The sequence below is a fragment of the Anabas testudineus genome, chromosome 7 (genome assembly GCF_900324465.2).
Source record: "Anabas testudineus chromosome 7, fAnaTes1.2, whole genome shotgun sequence".
Classification (NCBI taxonomy): Eukaryota; Metazoa; Chordata; class Actinopteri; order Anabantiformes; family Anabantidae; genus Anabas; species Anabas testudineus.
This window is the reverse complement of record NC_046616.1, coordinates 13,043,209-13,062,778: the sequence shown is the minus strand read 5'-3', so window position 1 is coordinate 13,062,778 and position 19,570 is coordinate 13,043,209. Positions and strand designations below refer to the sequence as shown.

At 42.9% G+C, this 19,570-nt stretch overlaps 3 protein-coding genes across 3 annotated transcripts; 1 reads left to right on the top strand and 2 right to left on the bottom strand.

Moving 5' to 3' along the window:
• Positions 1-1,199: 1,199 nt before the first annotated feature.
• Positions 1,200-5,742, bottom strand: arf3a (ADP-ribosylation factor 3a). The gene is made up of 5 exons (XM_026366859.1): positions 5,676-5,742; positions 4,388-4,570; positions 4,184-4,294; positions 3,701-3,825; positions 1,200-3,600 (listed from the first exon to the last, which is right to left on the bottom strand). Exons 2-5 carry the CDS (start codon positions 4,533-4,535, stop codon positions 3,439-3,441), a joined length of 546 nt encoding a protein of 181 aa, XP_026222644.1. The 5' UTR covers positions 4,536-4,570; positions 5,676-5,742; the 3' UTR covers positions 1,200-3,438.
• A 3,477-nt stretch (positions 5,743-9,219) lies between these two features.
• wnt10b (wingless-type MMTV integration site family, member 10b) lies at positions 9,220-11,375 on the bottom strand. Its single transcript, XM_026368377.1, has 4 exons — positions 11,302-11,375; positions 10,464-10,726; positions 9,853-10,304; positions 9,220-9,720 (listed from the first exon to the last, which is right to left on the bottom strand). The coding sequence occupies exons 1-4, from the start codon at positions 11,373-11,375 to the stop codon at positions 9,220-9,222; spliced, it is 1,290 nt and encodes a 429-aa protein (XP_026224162.1).
• Positions 11,376-14,563: 3,188 nt separating this feature from the next.
• On the top strand, positions 14,564-17,815 carry wnt1 (wingless-type MMTV integration site family, member 1). The gene is made up of 4 exons (XM_026368378.1): positions 14,564-14,664; positions 16,513-16,766; positions 16,931-17,196; positions 17,324-17,815. Exons 1-4 carry the CDS (start codon positions 14,564-14,566, stop codon positions 17,813-17,815), a joined length of 1,113 nt encoding a protein of 370 aa, XP_026224163.1.
• The last annotated feature ends 1,755 nt before the right edge of the window (positions 17,816-19,570 follow it).

Sequence of the window (19,570 nt, the reverse complement as noted above, 5' to 3'; positions counted from 1 at the left end):
CAGAGATATTTTAACAACTTGACTCAGTTCTGCAGTTACATAAACAGCAGTCGGTGTGAAGCTTTTTTCTTTCTCGTTAAAACGAGTAAAAAGAGAAAAGTACTTTATCGCAGTGGAAATGAAACCAAAATGCCAAACAAACACATTTTTTTGTGATTATTTCTCACATTCTCTAGAAGGGTTTAACTGTTGTCAGGTCAGGAAGAGTGGCTCCAATAAAAACCTGATGATTCCACGGTTTCTGCAGAGTTTGGCACTTTCACAACGCCACCATGGTGTCAGCCTCCGTGTCAGCCCTGGTGGCCCTGGCCCTTCCAAGGCAAGCTGTGGGGGTGACTGCTGTGGCCTTTTGCAGTTGCCACTCCCTTCAAAGATTGATGAATTGATTGTGGGGCTGCTGCCAGTGTGTCTGTGCCCTGGGCGAAGGCGTCCCGGTTACGGGTGGGAATCCCAGCTATGGCATCTGCCCTGGGGCTACTATTGTAGCTGTCCTGCAGGGGGCCCTGGGGGCTGGTGGCCCTGGGAGAAGCTCTGACCCACATACTGCTGTCACACCCCTGGAGACACAGCAGCACTCTCCCTAACATAGACCTCTGATTGGCTCAGATAAAATGACTCTGTGTAAAGTGCAGCAATTCCACAGGGAAACGACCAGATTGTGCCAAACTTCTTCTTGATGACAGCAGTTAGGAAAGTTCAGAAGAGAAAGGCACAAACATCGATGCTGTTCCCACTTACTTGACCTGCTCCTTCACTGCTCATCTCCACCACTTGATCAATAATCATGTTTGCAATGTGTGTTGTTAATTGATTAACTGGCAACTGACATAATGAGCAAAATAAAAGGTGACTGACTGATTTTAAAGTCTGTTTTTATATTCATCTGTTACAGGAGGAGAGGAAGCGTGATATGCAAACTTGAAACGTCAAGTAACCGTAATGTAAAGTAATTATATTTTCTGAACTACTAAAATAGTTCAGACCTTGATATTTTATATTAAAACATGTCTGGGATCTTTCACTTGTGTTTGATCAAAGGCTTGTGGGAAAGCCTGAGATCTCAACAAAGCAAACAGATTCATCTTTGCCAGTTTTTAGTTATAAAGTCACCACTGGTGATCCAAATTATAACCAATGTGTGCAACAGTATATAACAAGAAAAAAGAAAAACAAGAAAGGCGGAGCCAGTGTGTGTTTTGGTCTTTTTATTGATTGTATTGATGCAGTGCCAGGAATCATCATTTTTTCAACACTATTGCACCAGTTTGTGTTGTTTCTATTTCCTCTTCTCGCTAATTATTCATCTAAGTTAAATACATTGATTTCTGGTGTCTCGAAAATACATAATCAGCTGGAATGTTGTGTTCAGTCTCGCTTTTCTTCATTTCCATGTTAAAGTTTACCAATAATTATTTAAAGAAGTACTGTATGTACTTTAAACGCATCAGTGTCAAGGGTCATGGGTGAGATACTTGAATGTTGGACAATCCTAGATACACACCTGTTATCAAAGAGGAATGAATCACTGGCAAAATATAAGGCCACAAAAACAATTGTCACAACCAAACTGAACGTAATAGAGGGCACGTCGCACACACAAGCTGCTGTCCGTTATACATATCTGCCAACACACTGATCCCAGTATCTACAGGCGTAACACTTTCAAGTTGAACGCAAACACCATGATATACTTTTCTTAATACATAAACATATATACAGTTGCGCTGACATAGAAAAGCATGCTTTTGCATATTAGAAGGTTGTTCGGTAAACTTTACACTAAATTCATAACATTTACCAGTAGAGCATCGTTCCATCCAGCAGCAGCAATTTAGACTAACAGATATAGTCTGAGGAAACAGGCTATTATAATTCACTTTTATTACAGATCTTGTACAGTATTAACATGCCTTATGATGCAGTGCTATTATCTTCCTCTCACCTATTAGATTCAAATTATGGGATTTGCAAACACTCAAAAAGACCGGTCTAGTTAGCAAATTAAAAGAAACGACACTCAAATGAACACTTGCCTTTGAATACAAAATAAATTAATACTCCATTCAAAAATACAAGAAAAAACAAAAAACAAACAGACATTACATTTTGTACAACAACAATAATGCATCTAGAGTTATTTTGTGCAACATGGGACACAGAGATACGGTTAACACAAGAAACACAGCATAATGTCACGAGCCAATTAGGGATGACTAAATCAGGATGACAAGCAATGTGAGTTCTTTTGACATGTAATGCAGCTGCTTGCACAAACCAACTTAAAAAAGAAACATTCAAAACCATGTCAGCTCCCTAATATTGCCACTCACATGCTCTGCTGCACCACTCTCCACTGAGCAGGCCAATAGCAGCATTTTATTTTTCTAAGTCACAGAGCTGGTACAGTGTGCCTGTTCAGTCATCTGTATCAGCTCAGATATCACACCTCGCTGACACCTGACAAACTGCTTTAACTCTTCTCAAGCCAGGCGACTCGACTAAGAACAAATCTTTATTTACAGCAGCGGCCTGCAGTAGTTCACAGCTTTCATAAGCCAACGAGTCAGTACTGGGATTTCTCCATGCAGATTGGGAAGCGGAAATATACAGTGACACTGGGATTTCTTTTTCTGTCAGCTGCCTTAGCACATTGCAATAAAGGGAGAAAAATAACATATGATTATGCATTTAGAATATAAAATCAACAAATAAATGCACGAATAAATAAATAAGTACATGTAGACAAAGCTGGAAATTATTCTATATGTCTGCAGGTTTTGTGTTTAATAAAATAAATAAAATCTTAATTAAAAATAAATAAGTTGTAGAACTTTTTTTGGAAATGACAAATTGAAGTCTGAAATGCACAATTAGGTGCTGGTAAAACATCTGTATGGTCAGAAAAGAACAACGTTAATTTTATCTGAGTCTGTGTAATATTTTTATACAAGGTGACAGTAATCTGAGCTAGTAATAGTACTCCCACTATACTATTATGACATTCTTTATAATTTACATCAAGTATCTGAGGGATGGTTGCTCTGCCATCATGTGTCTAAATTAATCACTTTTTCTGAACAAATTAAAGGTTGATGAAAGTTAGAGGTCATAGACTTCAAAGAAGGGGAATACATATGCCTTTACAGTAACATTATACTATTACATCCTGATATTTATGTATTGATTTATAAGTAAGTCATTCAGGTCAACTTCAACACCATTGGTTTGTAAATAATTCAAAATGCTCACTACAGATCCAAAGAAAAGAAATCAATCAAAGTAAAGCAATAACATAGAAGTATCTGGGGGGAAAGGCCATTGAGAGTCACCCCCTGGGAGCTTTTCAGCACTGCCTCTCCATGTAAACACAATGGATCCACTGTAACCACTACCTGGAGCTGGCACCCAGGCTCTTCCCCACACTACTGACCGCACCCCTCACTTTTTGTTCTTCAGCTGATTGGCCAGCCAGTCCAGGCCCTCGTAAAGACCGTCTCCGCTGGTGGCGCAGGTGGCCTGGATGTACCAGTTGCGGTGGCGTAGAGAGTGCAGGCCCAGCTTGTCTGTGATCTCTGCAGCGTTCATAGCGTTCGGCAGGTCCTGGACAAAACCACATGGTGCAGAATGTCAGTCAGGCGAAACAGCTGCAAAGGGGTAGAAACGAGGGAATACACAGGAGGAGATGCAAAGACGCCTGTACCTGTTTGTTGGCAAAGACGAGAAGAACAGCATCCCGCAGCTCGTCCTCAGCCAGCATCCTCATCAACTCTTCCCGAGCCTCGTTCACTCGCTCACGGTCATTGCTGTCCACCACAAAAATCAAACCTGCGGGGAGAGACGAGAGCTTACATCTTTCTAACAATTACAAAGCAAAACCACCAGCTCTACTGGGCTATAATCAATTTCATCCCACAATACACTAATATCATGATGTTAAAAACACGTTCCTACACCAGGTTTGTTCATTGTTGAGGCTTCACATGTGACTAAGACAATAGACAAAAATGATTTGAAACATTTGGAGGCTGTATGCAAATGACCTCATCTAAAGCATTAGTCACAGAGGCCCTCAGGTGCTGGGGCCGAACATGTGCTGCAGGATCTGCCACAGGACTGCAGAGGCCTTGTTAACTCTAGCATGGCCAACCAGTGCATCACTTAGGAATCTGCTGCTCTGTCTCACCCTGCGTGTTCTGGAAGTAGTGTCTCCACAAGGGACGGATCTTGTCCTGACCACCCACGTCCCACACGGTGAAGCTGATGTTCTTGTACTCCACTGTCTCTACATTGAACCCTGAATAAAAACAGAATTAAAATAAGTTACATAGGCTGGAAAATCTCAGAGAAAGAGTTGTCTTACTCAGCCAGTATTTCTTTTCTCACATACCAATCGTGGGAATGGTGGTGACGATCTCCCCAAGCTTCAGCTTGTAGAGGATGGTGGTTTTCCCAGCGGCATCCAGCCCCACCATGAGAATCCTCATCTCCTTCTTGCCTATCAGGCTCTTCAACAGGTTCCCAAAGATATTTCCCATGATGACTAGCAGCTGTCACCTCAACTGCAACAGAACTGTCACACGGGGGGAACTGAAAACACCACTTTCCATACATAGCAGCGAAAGCAGCCAAAACAAAGTGTGAACCGCATTCAGAAACCACACAAACAAAACACGTGGTGAGACACAGCACATCTTCAAAAGCGGCTCTCAACATTACCACCTCATTACAGCTTAAAGGCAACTCGGAGGAAAGCCAGTAAAGGCATACTTTGCACCTCCGCAGGCAGCTGACCTGAAAGGCTGTCGCTGTACACTTTGACAGCTCACTGGGGAAACCGTCTGCCATACTGGATCTCTGTTATGTGGATCAGCTTTCATGTGGTGCACAGTAACCACCTTTTGATGCTGTTTGATGGCAATTTAATAAATGCCAGTGTAACAATCAATTCAGATTACATAATGTGACACATAAGCTGACACCTGAGCTTATATGGTGCATGGTGCACACAGCCTATAGTAAAGAGGCTTAAATTGTACTTCTGCATGGTAGGGGCTCTAAACAGGCCAACTGTGCTGCCAACTTGTGCAACCATACTAGCATTACCTGAGGTGCATTAACATTAGCAGCAAAATGCACCCACATCCTACTGTGCATCAGTTTCCTCTGTAGGATCCATCACTTTCTAAATGATTGATCAGCGTTTGGAACCGATGGCTGTCCGCGATTATATTAATTATAGCAAATGCACAGGTTAGATCTGCTAGGATATCCCGTTACAGCTGCAGTGGCCGCAAATCCATGTAGTGTGACATCAATCATAAGGCGAAGGGGAGGACGGCTGATGCTGCAGTCGAAGCAGGGAGTCCATCTGAAGGAGCCAAATTAGACATTTATAGCCTCACACGATAATTATTCGAGGGTAGTTAGCCAGCAGCAGCACTATCAGCTAGCGTTGATGTCTTCAGCACTGAAAAAAAATCTCCGGGTCAATTTGTGTGCTGTAATCCCGTCGTACAGTCACGACGAGCGCATCAGTCGGCCTGATGTCGTCGACTAACGGCGGCTCATCAACCCAGAAAAGGTACGAGGCGTAAAAACAGCGACAACTGTGCCGCAGCCACATGTAACACTCGTATTCTCCTTATTTTCACCATTTGCATCTCATTCACACTTACCCGTCAAAGGAAGGCAGCAGGCTACCAGCTGGATTCAGGCGAACGACTGGATGATAGTATCGCGATGACTTGCGCCTGTGTCACTGTTGTATTCTCGCGGTATTTGAATTCTCAAGAGCACCTCTCGCGTTTGTCATCCGGGAGGATGATGACTTGTGAGAAGGCAGAAGCACTGCTGGAGGGCTAGTGCAGTTTTAACTGGGCCTTTATAAAACATGAAAAGTAATTGGGATTTTTTTTTTTGTATCAATCTGCTGTGAGAAGTAACCAGGGATGGGTAAAGTACAAATACAGTGTACAAACTCAAAGACATGATTCACACAGCTGATAAACTCCTGGTATGAAATAGTATTTTTGGCCTGTTACAGGTGCACAACAACGGAAAAGTAACGAAGAGTCTGTAGGCAAACATGCCTGAATAATTAAAAGAGGAATGGTCTTAATGAATAAATAAATGGCTCAGTGTAACAGGATGCCAGGTGATACTTCCTGGCAGCAGTGTGTCACAGATAATGAGGTGACAGGAGCCAAAAAATAAATAAATAAATAAAAAGATTCAATATTCTAGCAGGTTTTACAGGTGACAATATGTATAAAGGTACACACTTCATTTTCAGGTGTATATTTCTACCCATAAACCATCATGAACAATAAATAAATAAAAGTGTGTGTCATTAAATGACACATCACCAGAAACCAGCCCTGCACAGTCATAGGTAAACCCAACATTTGTCTCACTCGTTCTCTCTGTTGCGTGTCAGTCAGTGGTCCGGTAATAGATGTGTTTATCAATTCAGTGGTGAAGGCAGAGGAATAAAGAGGGGAGCAGATGTTTGCAGCTGCAGACCAGATTACGGGGTGGAGTGGATGGTGGGGAAGCATGCCGAGTTTCTGTGCATGGGGAGTATAGTGAGGGTTACAGGGGGGTTACAGCAGGCTTGGGTGGTGGCAGGAGAGGTGGGGTGGGGAGTTATGACTTAAAGGAGCCTTTCCTCTGAAGTGTCTGCCAGCGTGCACCCCAGCAAATACAATCACAAGTCTCGTTGGTTCTGCTAGCTGAACTAATGAGGGCCTGCGCGTTGAGGGCAGGGGCTTTGATGTTCTGGGCTCCTTGTGTTTTCTCTCCCGCTCTCCTTCTCTGCCTGTCCCACATCAAAAATGAAAGGGGAGTTGAGAAGCAGATGTTTTGAGGCATGTATTTATACAGAGTACACTTTATTCACCCCCTTCTTCATACCCCATTTGTCCTTTGCTTCTGCATCTCTACCGAAGTACAGCAAGGATCTTTCTCTCTATCTTTATATCCAACTAAACACACTAAATCGCCTTACTTTATACATATAATCATCCTGTCAATCAAAGTGGGTAACTTTTATCTCTCCTAACTTCCTCTCTCTGCCTCCCTCTCTTTAATTTCAGCCCAGTCTGGTTGTCATTACTCGGGGGGCAGTCAATGTGTTGCTACACATGTGTCTATGTCTTAAGCGATGAGGGGGAGAACGGGAAGGAGAGGAAAAGAGCGCAGGGAGGGAAAGAAAGCAGTCCCAGACTGTCCACCAACCTCTGTCTCACACATGGGAGAAACAGTGACAGGAAATTCCCCTTTGTGCAGCTTCAGGGTGAAATGATAAACGAATAAAGAAACGCAAACCAGAAATCCAGGCCTTTATCATTCCACACAGGTTGGTGTCTCCATTTTATTCCCTAGCTAAATACCAAACAGACAGAACAGTTGATTCAGCCACTGGCACCGCTATTCCTCAGGAGACAAGAGATATTTACCTAAACCCGTACAAACAAGACTTAATTAGCATTAAATCCTATATGACAGAACAGGTTTTCCCAGTAGACTGCACGTGTAGACAGTTTGGATCATCCAAGATATGTAGAAATGCTGCGATCATAAATCCAGTCAGGTGCTGACAGCGTTTCACTACATCTGCAGTGTAACTAGAATGAGCATGCAAATCACTTGCATCTCTAGGAGTTCTGACAGATCATGAGTGTGCACCAGAAGTCATGTTTTTGATTGCTCATCACTGCCAGTCTTTATACATTTAAGTACATTTGTATATAAATGCACGCATGCCTTTTGTGCCTGTGTTTATGTTTGTGTAGTCTGTCACCCAGGTAACGTGGACACAGTGGCCCAATGGCACGTGGTTCACTAAGTCCCTTCCTTGGCTATGAACTGTGGACAGATGATCCCCTCAGATGCTCACACAGCAAAGACTGGTATAATCACCCCCACTCAATGCTCTCTTGATGCTTCTCTCCAGTAATAAAAGTCATACTTTAAGGAAACAATATCCTGCAGCCATAAAAAGTCCTTCTCTCAGCATGAAGTGGCCATAAAAAAAGGCTCTCACCTCCCAAATCTGTAGTGCTCAGAGCTTACCCCCCATTTACACAGCAACCAACGCACACACTCAAACATACACACACACCCTTCAGCATCAGCTCAAGACTAAAGCAGGTCCATCTCTCACTTTGACATCTACTACATGTGGGAAGAATCTAAGCAGTGCTCGGACCGATGAAAAAAGCAAGCACAGGAAAAACAAGATCTCAGTCATGATTTCATAGCAAAATGACACATCACATCACAGTTATATCACGAGTGAGCATATTCCTGTCATAATATTGATAGATCATAAAAAACATCACCACTAATGACCACTCTTGAAGTAATTAGTATTGTTATAGTTGTATGAGAAAAAGTGACTGAAGGACTGATTTTGTTTCCATGAGTGGTCTATCACCCTTCTCATCTTGAGTCCTACAAGTATACAAGCTTTGATAAGTTGATTATAGTCCCACGTGGGCTTTTTTCTCTTGCTGCTTCTGTGAGAAGGAATTCTATCGTGTATCAGTCCTTCAAAAACCATAAAAAACACCGCTCTCTGTCGTGTCTTTTTCTATTAGTAAAACCCAAGAACGCTTTTTTATTACTGGCTCCCAAACAAGTACCCATGATCTGTCTTAGTTACAGGTGCAAAATATACAAATGGAGTAACTATCTTGGAGATCATTAGAGCTCAGTAACATGTAAAATAAACTGGATTGAGACTGTCCAACAGCGCTGGTTCCCATAACCAGCATCAGTCTGACATTAACTGTAACCAAATAGACATCCAACACAATATTAATATTAATAGTAATATTAATACATTTACAAATATACATGTACACATTAAAATACACAAGTACTGTACAATAGGAAGAGTCGGCATGTAGACACTGATCATCTTTGTTTTGTGGGATAGGAAAGAAGGGGTATAGGCCATTTTCATGGCTGAGAGGGCAGCGTCTAAACAGACCATGGCAAGACAAATGACATGAGTCACCTCCTCAATCTCTGACTTGGCATTTTGAGAATAACAGCGGCTACAAAGAGAAAATAGATCCCAGATGATGGCCCAAGAAAAGAAAAGAAAAGAAAAGGGGGGGGACAAAGAGATTCTCGGGAAGAGTTACACAAGGAGAGGTTTGCCATCTTGAGTCTTGGATGGGTAAAGGCAGCAGGGACAGGGAGAGCCTGGATCTACTTGCACACATTGACCCACTCTGTGAGGCGACACTCCTCGCACAGCACATAGCAACACCAGTGAAATCGACAATTGCAGCGCTCACTGCGAGTCTGTCTCAGGATGTTGTGTCCGCGGCCACAGCACAGTGAGCTGCAGCTGTCTGTGCTGTGACTGGTTTTGTTGCAGATACGTCCTTGTGTACCCGGAGAGTCTACAGAGGCATCACGCTCACAGAAATCAGGAGACTTCTCAAAGTACACCAGCTCTCGGGACATGCTTCGGCGACGACCTCCGTTGAGTCCCCGTGTGCCCACGCTGGCACCATTTCCTGTTCGAGAGTTGAAAACTCCGTTGTTCTTGTTCTGGGAGTTGACAAAGATGGCTGACAGAAACTTTTCTTTGAGTAGGGAGCCCACAAGCCTGAACTCTGGAGACACATGCCAGCAGGTCTTAAACTGACAGCTTCCTGATGTGCCATGACATTTGCACTTCCTCTTCATGTTGTCCGTCACTATCTGTGTAGAGAAAGGCAAATAATTCAGTCAAGACAGAAATACAGTGATGACCCTGATGATGATATATGCCAGTGAAGCACTAGGCTGCACTCTGTGAAGATTAAGAACACAGTGGGGAGGCATATTATTCACCTGTCGTCCCACCCGGTTGTTATGCATTCTCATGCGTGCGTGAATGTCTCTGGGAGACCCACGGGAGTCGAGCCAGTCCCTGGAGAAACGGTCCCCGAAACGGACATCATGACTACAGCCTCCCCACTCCCAGGTGTCCTGCATGGAGCTCAGCTCATCTGGTAAAGGCTTTAGCAGGGCGGAGGGGTGGTTGGAGTGCAGGTTAGCAGGCATGTCACCATGGCGACCGTTTAACTCTGAGGGTAATGACCGTGTCATGCCAATGCCTACCCCACCCTTCTGCAGGGTCTGCAGCTGCAGCTGTGTAAGTTTCAGCCTGATCTTGTCATCGTCCTGGCGACGTTTGGCCTCACAGCCGCAACCCCGTAGCTTACCCATGCTGCAGGCTGAAGCCACAGAGTGAGCCACACCTGCTGCCAACAAGGCCAGGGAGAAGGCACTCTCACGAAAACCTGGGAGCAGGACATACACACACAGTTGAACATAATAAACTGTGTAGCTCTATTGAAATGTCTTGCATCTTTGCGTAGAATCATTTCTTATACCTACATCCTTCCCCTATAAACCCCGAGTCACATTTTGACCATAATTAGCTTGCCTCAGACTCTCACCCCTGTTGAGGATGGTGTTATGGTGGGGCTGCCGCCCAAGGCCCTCCAGTGAGGAGCAGTTCCATCGCTGGTCTCGGAACTGATACTGGCACTCGTGGATGGCCACCTGGATGCCTTGCAGAGCGGAAGCTGTCACATCGGGGCTCCGGACACACATCCGCATCTGACGCTTACTAAGGCCTGCCAGCCTCAGGCACACCGAGTTAGGAGTTAGCACTGGATCTCCTGCCACCTTCAGGCTGAGAATATCATTACACAGCACCCTGGAGATAGAGAGACACAGAGAGAGAGAGAGTGGCTGGGGGGTCATTAGAGCCAGTAAGGAGTTCATCACTCAAATCCACAGCAGTATGTGGACATAGGGAGGTGTTAAAAAACACAAAACTAGTAAAGATTTAAAAAGGATATACTGCAAACTGTGTCTCATTCTTAGGGATTTGCTGAATACATAATAAAACGTGTTAATCAATTGCACAAGCATTTACTACTGATGTTGGTTAAAGCAGGCAAAATATAATTCTGAACAGATCACCCAGCTGTGCAGTCTCAAAAGCAGAAAGTAAATTGCCAAAAACATGGACAAATAACAACAGTTTGACTTCTCTATGACATAATTAAAACGTATCAAAGGCTGGAAAAATTAGTTAAGACTTTTTCCGGTGTTTCAGCATTTTTACTGAATCAACCAAAGATGTTTTACCTTTTAACTCAAAATATGAAATGTGCGTTTAAATCCTACATTAGGCAATACACTACAACTTCTCTAACTCCTGATGAATCCCATGTAGAAGAACCCGCATGTAACATCAAGTCTCCTGGCGCTCTCAAGTGCACTTACGTTAATGCAGGTGACATAAGTGCTGCTGCCAAAATCAGGAATTGGTCCCAACGGAGTTTGTTTGATAGCTCCATTTCGTTAAGCGTCTTTCTCGACGTGACATTAAAACACTCGTAATAAAGTCTTGTTCTGAATAAGAATAACAAAAAGAAAAAGAGTGGAGTATTATCGATGCACCGCCAAACGACCGACGAGTGAAGACGGAGAACAGAGGAGCTCGGGGGCGAGAGTAAACGGGAGGGGGAGAGAAGGAGGGGATAGGAGGAGATGCCTCTACAGGCGGCTGTTTGCAAAATATTGGCCAATATGAAAGTTGGATCACCAGTTGATCATTTTATTATTTGAGAATGCGTAAAGCGTAAAATTACGTCTCCAAACTTTTACGCACAGGCACCACTTTCAAAGCAACGGTTTAAAATGTGTATAGATAATTAAAAATAATGAATACCATAAAATGTATTATTATGGAATTATAAATAGAAATATTAATTTATTACACCAGCTTTTTGGGTGAGTTGGTGGTTTGTGCAGCACAAATTTCCACTTTTGGAGAGGAATAACAAAGGAAAGCTCAGTAGATTAAAATATGGAAAGTCAAGGAAGATTTTTGTTCATAAAGGGGTGAGTTAAATGATGAATGGGGGGAGGGGAGTGCTGCCGGTTCCACTGTACGACAGGGAGGCAGCAGCAGGCAGGCGGCTCCGCTAACAGACCCTCCAACAATACTGTTTTTAGTCATGTGGTCCCCCCTTCCTCCCACCGCCACCACAGCGGCTGTTCTTCATTGTTGTGTTTGAAACAACTTCACTTTGTCAATTCAAAGTCTTTATTTCAGAGCATAAAATGATATGAATACATTAGGGGAGTGACAGTTTTTTGGGATTATTTTTATAACATTAACGCATCGCGTTCTCAGACAAAAATCCAGTTGTAAATTGTAAAGAGTGGCTTCATTAAAATTGGTACTTGATGCGTGAGGAAACTAAGGTTGCTGGATTTATAAAACTTTTATGCTACTAGTATCTTAATTATTATATAATCACCAGACCTATGTCACTGGAAGCATTCTTCGCGCACTTGTTTGAGTGAGATGTGCAACTCAGTATCTAATCAATGATTGTGATTATTAAAAGTAAGGATAACAAACGTCCCCACCCAATCAACAGGTCAATCACATAATTTAAGAAGACAACTAATTATCAAACTAATTCAGTGTTTTCTTGAGTAAATTTAATAAACAGAACAAAACCAGAAACAGTGCTACTGGATCCGCATGTGGGCCACTTTGATGAAATTAAGTTAAAACCCCCCTCAAACACGGTTCGCACAGTGACACCAATTCATCTGATCTCTTTCCATTCCATAAGCTGCAGCAATGAAAAGTGCATTAGCATTCTGCCTTGGCGTGTATATCTAAGTGGCTTAAAAGTGATTTCAAGTTGATTTGTATATAAAAGGCCCCCTTTATCCGGATTGAAGCCCTAATCTGCTCGGTGTCGCATGACTGCTCCAGGAAACCCGTTTGAGCACCTTCATATAAAGCTGGAGCATTCGTAGGATGGCTGTCATTAAAGCCTTTTTACAAAAGCCCACTTCCTTTTACTGTCATCTGAGGCAAAGAGATAGAAATTGTTCAACCTACAACCGCTGCAGTGAGTAATGTGGAGCATGCAAATTAGCAGATACATGTCACATAATGAAACATTCAGCCGTGAACCAACATGGAGAAGTTTGGGGACACTGACGTTTGCTCTTCCAGTCTGGGCTCAGATGGAGATGCCGCAAAGTGGCACAAGCTGTGATTACACTGGGTTACATGTGCGTCGAGGGAGGTCTGCAGGCCAGATGTTTGGAATGGTTTTTATTCTTACTCGTCCCCCTCTTTCCTGGTTCATCATGTATCAAACTTCTGGATGGAGACAGTGGGCCTGTTTCATCTCTCCCGCATTCGAAAAAACATTTAAGTAGCCAGCAGGCAGTGAGGAGATACAGTAAAACTAAGACCTTGTTGTTACTATGTCTCTACATCCACGAAAGACGTAAGATTAAGGCACAAGTCTTAGGCTATAAAGCCTGGTGATAATTGTTTTGTTTATTGTGACTGATATAAATTACTATAAACTATATGGAGGGGTTCTCATAAAACCCAGCTTTTAGCAGTATATAGTTAATTAAACGGATGGAATTATGTCATAGACGTAAAAAGGATTAGTGGAAGAAGGAAACGAAAGGCACAGAAATGTCCTTAGTCACTGCACATTTTAAGAGCGCGTTTCCAGAAAGGAGGAGGAGATGCGGTTAGGGAGTAGGCTAATCCAACCACCGGGTAAAAAGGGCAGTTTTAGATGGCTCATATTCCGCTCTAACTGTATTGCACCGTGACACCAGCTTTGAGCAGCGGTGAAGCACGAAACCCGGGGCGCACCCACAGCATCTGTATACGAACACATCCCTGCCTCAGGAGCACTTCTCCCTTTTTTTTTCTGCAAGCTCTGGAAGTGGAAGCAAGCGCACCGTCGGTGGGGGGAAAAATTTACTCCAGCTCCAGCTGCACACATTTCCAGGGGATCGATTCTGTGACGACCGCGAGATTCCACAAGTAATATGCGCAACACTGTGGATTGCCCTATTTTTTCTCTTCCTTTCTCCTTTCTACCCAGTTGTGTTTCCTTATTCATTGTGCGCCCTATGAAGAGCATTAACTATCCCTCCCTCCAATCCTATTGAAAAGGCTCAGAAAAAAACAGAGGGAGATGAGAGCAGCAAATCCCTTTTTTATTCCCCTCGTAGCGCTCAATAAGAGAAGAATGTGTTGCCTATCAGTCACCGAGGGGATCAAGTCTTCGGGACTGTCCCACGCGTTCAATGCGCCGTGCAGAGCATCACTGAGAGAGACAGAGTGAAGAGGACTGCAGCAGCAGAAGCATCCTGCCTGGACACTTCACATTATTTAGCAACCTGTCTCCACTCAAGACCCATTGAAGTCAATTAAGGGCTGCCTGCTTCTCTCACCTTTAGAGCCCTCTCAGTGGACTGAAGTGGTGAGTGCATCCAACTTCCATTTTGACAATAATTCGAGATTCAATTATAATAAATATTCTGTTTTAAGCGATAGTTTGCATAGTTTATTTAAAGGCAATTTTGATGAAGTGTAAAATGTGGATATTTGTGCTTGAGTGTTTCATGACTACCTGTTAGACTATAACTTTTGTCTGAGATTGGAAGCTGACGTTGTCTTTCTCACGGTTGACCTGAAGACACCATGAGGAGTCTGGCGCTGCTGTTAGGGGTGAAAGCCGCTTGCATCCTGCTGGTGTCGTCGCTCTCAGGCACAGGGGCCGTCAACAACAGCGGCCGGTGGTGGTGAGTTTACAGCATAATGTGCATGTCACTCATTCCGTTATAAGCATCTTGCCATTGAAATCCCTTCGCCACCACGTACAGTGTGTTTTATTGTACTGTACACCACTGCATGCTCCAAATAATGGGTTTTGGCACCGTTCACAACTTCAGTCGAGCCTTTGAAAAAAAAAAGAAAAAGTGCAGCCGCATGACATTAAAGGTTGTGGGATATAGCTGTCACTTCTAAATGGCTCCTATAATATATATGTAACGTGTTTAAATTTAACATAGTGTCTATTTGATAATGAACAAATAACATTTGTAATAATTGGCCTTTAGTTTTTCACCACAGATTTTATTTGTGGTGCATTCAGGGTTACTCTTTACTCTTTTTACTCCCTCTGCCCTCTGTCATTTGGGCAGCGTGGTTTGAATAGGAGACAACATTTTCAGTCATGTGGGTTGAATTAAATTTAGATTTTATAGCTGAAGGTTTGAAGCAGGGCCGTATTGATCTATCGCTGTGCATTTCTCTTTCTATAGAGCGAAAACTGCAAAAGGCGATTGCACAATATTTTGTTATGGAAAACACAAATAAAATTGGGTCTCCATAGTTTTACGTCAGTGGGAATATTGCCGTGCTTGTTTAAAAATCCATAAACTGTGGGTTGGGTTTGTTGAGGGAACGATTTAACGAAAGATTTTGTCATTTTTGCGGTATCATCAAATGGGCAGCGTTTGCGCACAGCGTCAGTGCGTTTTCAAATATTTAAAAAATCGGCTGAAATCCAAGGAAACAACTAGAGAAAACGACACCGCGGAATTATGGGATGAAGGAAAGATCCAAAAGAGCAAATTATTATTAATGCTCTCAGGAGTCACCACACAACTGTCTGGGTCAGCCCTTCAACAGGCCAAGGCTCGTCCGCTTTCCCGGATAATAATGCTTAACAGGAGACACAGCCATTACCCTGCACATGAATCAAATCATGTTGAGGCAGAAATCTCACAGAAATCGCCAGCAAATAAAGTGGAAAATGATGCAGCCTGTACACAGAAACACTGGCAATGTTGTAAAAACCTGACCATGAGAATAAGAGTATTCAAGCCCTGGTCAGTGGTCCAGCAGCGCAGGTGCTGTCTTTGGTCAGGAACATGAACATGTTACAAACCCCAAAACTTACTATTATAATAATAATAACAATTAATCAGTACTTTAGTATTTTATTTACATCTCACGTAGTACTAGTACTGTATTATTTACTCAGGGAAAGTTGGAAATAACAAGTTTTAGATTTTTGTATTTTACATTTACCCACTGTTAGAATTGGACCTTCACTGTCTCTCTAACCATCACACTAATGTTTTGAAGAGCGTGGCTCACTTCTCTTCAGCTTTTGGTTTATTACATGGGAGAGAAAACATGATCAGAAAGTGATTTATAGGCTACACAGTCCACATTGTTGCTTCAGTCTCACTGTGTGATACTGACTTTATCCTGACCCATGACTGATGCTGAATATTTTACCAAGGAATTTGGGTACATATTATAATAATTAAATCAATAGGTTATCCTAACTCAATGAGGGCCAAGTGATTTATAATGTACAAAGGGAAGAAAATAATATAGTCTGGCGAGCCAAAAACCTGCCTTTCGACTCAGAGACTTACTGTCTCCTCATGGTCTTGGAACAGCATGTGTCACTGTTTATTATTGTGGTGCATAATGAAAACTGTAATCTTAAAGGTACAACACTCACAAGATGCCAAGGGACATCAGTTTAAGAGTTTAGAAGGCCACTGAAAGAGCTACATGTGTAAACTGACAGCTCCTTGACTCTGGCTTCCCTTGTCCTTGTGTTTTGCCAGGGGTATTGTCAATGTGGCCTCCTCATCCAACCTCCTCACCAATTCCAAGAACGTGCAGTTGGTCCTGGACCCGAGCCTGGCCCTACTGAGTCGACGCCAGCGGCGGCTGATTCGGCAGAATCCTGGCATCTTGCATGCCATCGCTGCTGGGCTGCACACCGCCATAAAGGAGTGCAAGTGGCAGTTCCGCAACCGCCGCTGGAACTGCCCGACCACCCACAGCCCTGCAGTTTTTGGCAAAATCGTCAATCGTGGTGAGTCTCTCTTGTCTTGGACAATTTTGGGCAGGATGTAATGGAATCTCCTGTACTTATTTAAATGGCTCTGTGTCTGAATACTTTCAGAATACATGTTGGCAAATCAAAGTTTAAAAGGCTGGATCAAGTTCTGAAGGGAGGGTTTGATATTGTGTCCTCAGGTTGCCGAGAGACAGCATTTGTATTTGCTATTACCAGTGCAGGAGTGACCCATGCTGTGGCTCGCTCCTGCTCAGAGGGAGCCATTGAGTCTTGCACATGTGATTACCGCCGTCGAGGTCCTGGGGGGCCAGACTGGCACTGGGGGGGCTGCAGTGATAATGTGGACTTTGGCCGGATGTTTAGTCGTGAGTTTGTGGACTCCAGCGAAAGGGGCAGGGATCTGCGATACCTCACCAACCTGCACAACAACGAAGCCGGAAGAATGGTGAGAACTTCCGATTCAAACCTGCCATAATCATCTGCTTTTATCAAAACTCTCACATGCTTGAAATTAATTTGTGATTTCCACCTTGTGTGACTTCATCAGTAATCTTTGGTGTTTCTTTCTGCAGACTGTGTCATCAGAGATGCGTCAAGAGTGTAAGTGCCATGGTATGTCAGGCTCCTGTACCGTACGCACCTGTTGGATGCGCCTGCCCAGCTTTCGAACAGTGGGAGACTTCCTAAAGGACCGGTTTGATGGTGCATCCAGAGTTGTTTATGCCAACAAGGGAAGCAACCGTGCCTCTCACAGAGCTGATCCCCAACATCTGGAGCCTGAAAACCCAGCTCACAAACCCCCCTCTTCCATGGACCTGGTGTATTTTGAGAAATCCCCAAACTTCTGTTCCTACAATGGGAAAACTGGCACTTTAGGAACTTCTGGGAGAACATGCAACAGCTCTTCTCCTGGCCTGGATGGATGTGAACTGCTGTGTTGTGGACGTGGGTTTAAAACGCGGACTGAGAGTGTGACTGAACGTTGCCACTGCACCTTCCACTGGTGCTGTCATGTCAGCTGCTTGAACTGCACCAGTACACGAACGTTACACCAGTGTCTATGATCACAGGTGGATAACCAAGTGAATATTTAGGCATATACAAACGGCAAAGAAGAACTTCTTAGCAAATAAGGTAGTTGGCTGAGGAAGCCACTAGCATGCAGGTGGTTTGAGATGATAGGTAGAAGCTAGATAAAAAGAAAGGTGTGTAATCCGATGGAGGGAGCTTTCTGGCACAAAAATTCAATCAGTGTTTTTCATGGAGATGGAGAAAAGCACAAATACATGAACAGGGTATAGTGAGAGAACGTGTGCTTGTTCCTTGCCTTTGATGTTAAACAGTATCATAAGGCCATTTATACACTACAGACATCCACGTAGAATACTCACATCCCTCAAGTGTTTACACTAGATACAAATAGAAGTAAAGGAACCAAATGACGTGGCGGAGAATCGATTGCTGTAACCAGGTACTACTAAAACCTTCGCTCCCACTGAGGGCAGAAAGTGGTCAGAATGTTTCAACAGATGTTCTGTGGCCAGAGAGCCACAAACATGTTTTCTCACAAACTGGTGAAGACCTCAAAAAAGAGGGAAGTTTTTTTTAATCTGTTTTGTTTTCCTTTGTTGGATTTTTGTTCCTTTCACATAAAACTGTAAGAGGTTTATCTCCGTGGATGGGTTCTCTGTTCCCAGCTTGTGTACTTAGGCCCTGGACCACATTTGCCATTTTGTTTTAGATTTCTCTGGAGCTGAATTCACCTCAACGCTGATTTGCTCCTCTGACTTACCACAGGATGGTCCTGATGTTACGTGACTGGGACTAGTGCTCACCAAGGTTAACAGATAATTACTGAACAAAACTTACTGAGGCCAATAATCTAGTCTTATAAATACTGACTATTGTGGCATGACTATTGGTTCGGAATGAAAAAAAAAAAAGCAATGAAATGTCAATCTTACCATGATCTCAAAATACCATTTGCTTTCATTTGTGAATTAATGCAGACTGAAGTAACCAAAAGACATTTTTTTTATTAATATATGAGTGTAGCATGAAACTGACACATATTTAAAAGGCAAGTTGTGTATTGTATGTATGTATACTGTACAGCCTTTGCAGAAGAAATCATACTGTATATCAGCTAAGAGAACCAAAATACTGTAAATATTAAAGTATATAAATGTATTTATAATGATGTCACTTGTAAGTTTGCTGAATGCTTTATGCACCTGTCAGTGGCTGGAGAATATGATTTCATTAGTGCCAAGTCAGGAGATGTTTTTATTATTATATATTTTTTTTTATTTTGGTGTAATGTAGCTGGCACAAAACCAACTCTCATAGAAACACTTCTTTGCTTATTTTCTGTAAAACCTGTTGTGTTATGCACTGAATATTACCTTTTTTTTTATTAGTGTAAATATGAAATATTTATTTCTGGGGATTTTTATACTGTTATAGAGAGATGTAAGAGAAGACATCTTTAGATTTTAATCAAAAGATTTAGACTCCAGTTGGTTTTGTATTGTATGATAGAACAATAAAGTCTATATTTTCAAATTCGTTTTCTTCCCACGTGTGTCAAAAGATGCTATTATGCCTGTTGTAGTTCCTCTGTTTGAGATAGATTTGACAACCAACCAAGTGAACATATAAGCCTGTCCCTGGGTGTCCTATGCTTAATCCTATTACCACCACCAAAGCAGCCTTTTCCCTAGCTCACAAAACATCCCTGCATCTGTGCTCCCAACCACAGAAATGACCCCTGTTTATCCACATACCTTCATACAGGATTTTCTACACTGAATGTTTGC

Coding starts and splice junctions, on each gene's coding strand:
- arf3a (XM_026366859.1), bottom strand. CDS start 4,535: ATGGGAAATATCTTTGGGAACCTGTTGAAGAGCCTGATAGGCAAGAAG. Junction 4,295..4,387: donor CACCACCATTCCCACGATTG/GTATGTGAGAAA, acceptor GTTTTTATTCAG/GGTTCAATGTAGAGACAGTG. Junction 3,601..3,700: donor TCGTCTTTGCCAACAAACAG/GTACAGGCGTCT, acceptor GGTTTTGTCCAG/GACCTGCCGAACGCTATGAA.
- wnt10b (XM_026368377.1), bottom strand. CDS start 11,375: ATGGAGCTATCAAACAAACTCCGTTGGGACCAATTCCTGATTTTGGCA. Junction 10,727..11,301: donor CTTATGTCACCTGCATTAAC/GTAAGTGCACTT, acceptor CTCTATCTCCAG/GGTGCTGTGTAATGATATTC. Junction 10,305..10,463: donor TAACACCATCCTCAACAGGG/GTGAGAGTCTGA, acceptor TCCTGCTCCCAG/GTTTTCGTGAGAGTGCCTTC.
- wnt1 (XM_026368378.1), top strand. CDS start 14,564: ATGAGGAGTCTGGCGCTGCTGTTAGGGGTGAAAGCCGCTTGCATCCTG. Junction 16,767..16,930: donor TGGCAAAATCGTCAATCGTG/GTGAGTCTCTCT, acceptor TTGTGTCCTCAG/GTTGCCGAGAGACAGCATTT. Junction 17,197..17,323: donor ACAACGAAGCCGGAAGAATG/GTGAGAACTTCC, acceptor TTCTTTCTGCAG/ACTGTGTCATCAGAGATGCG.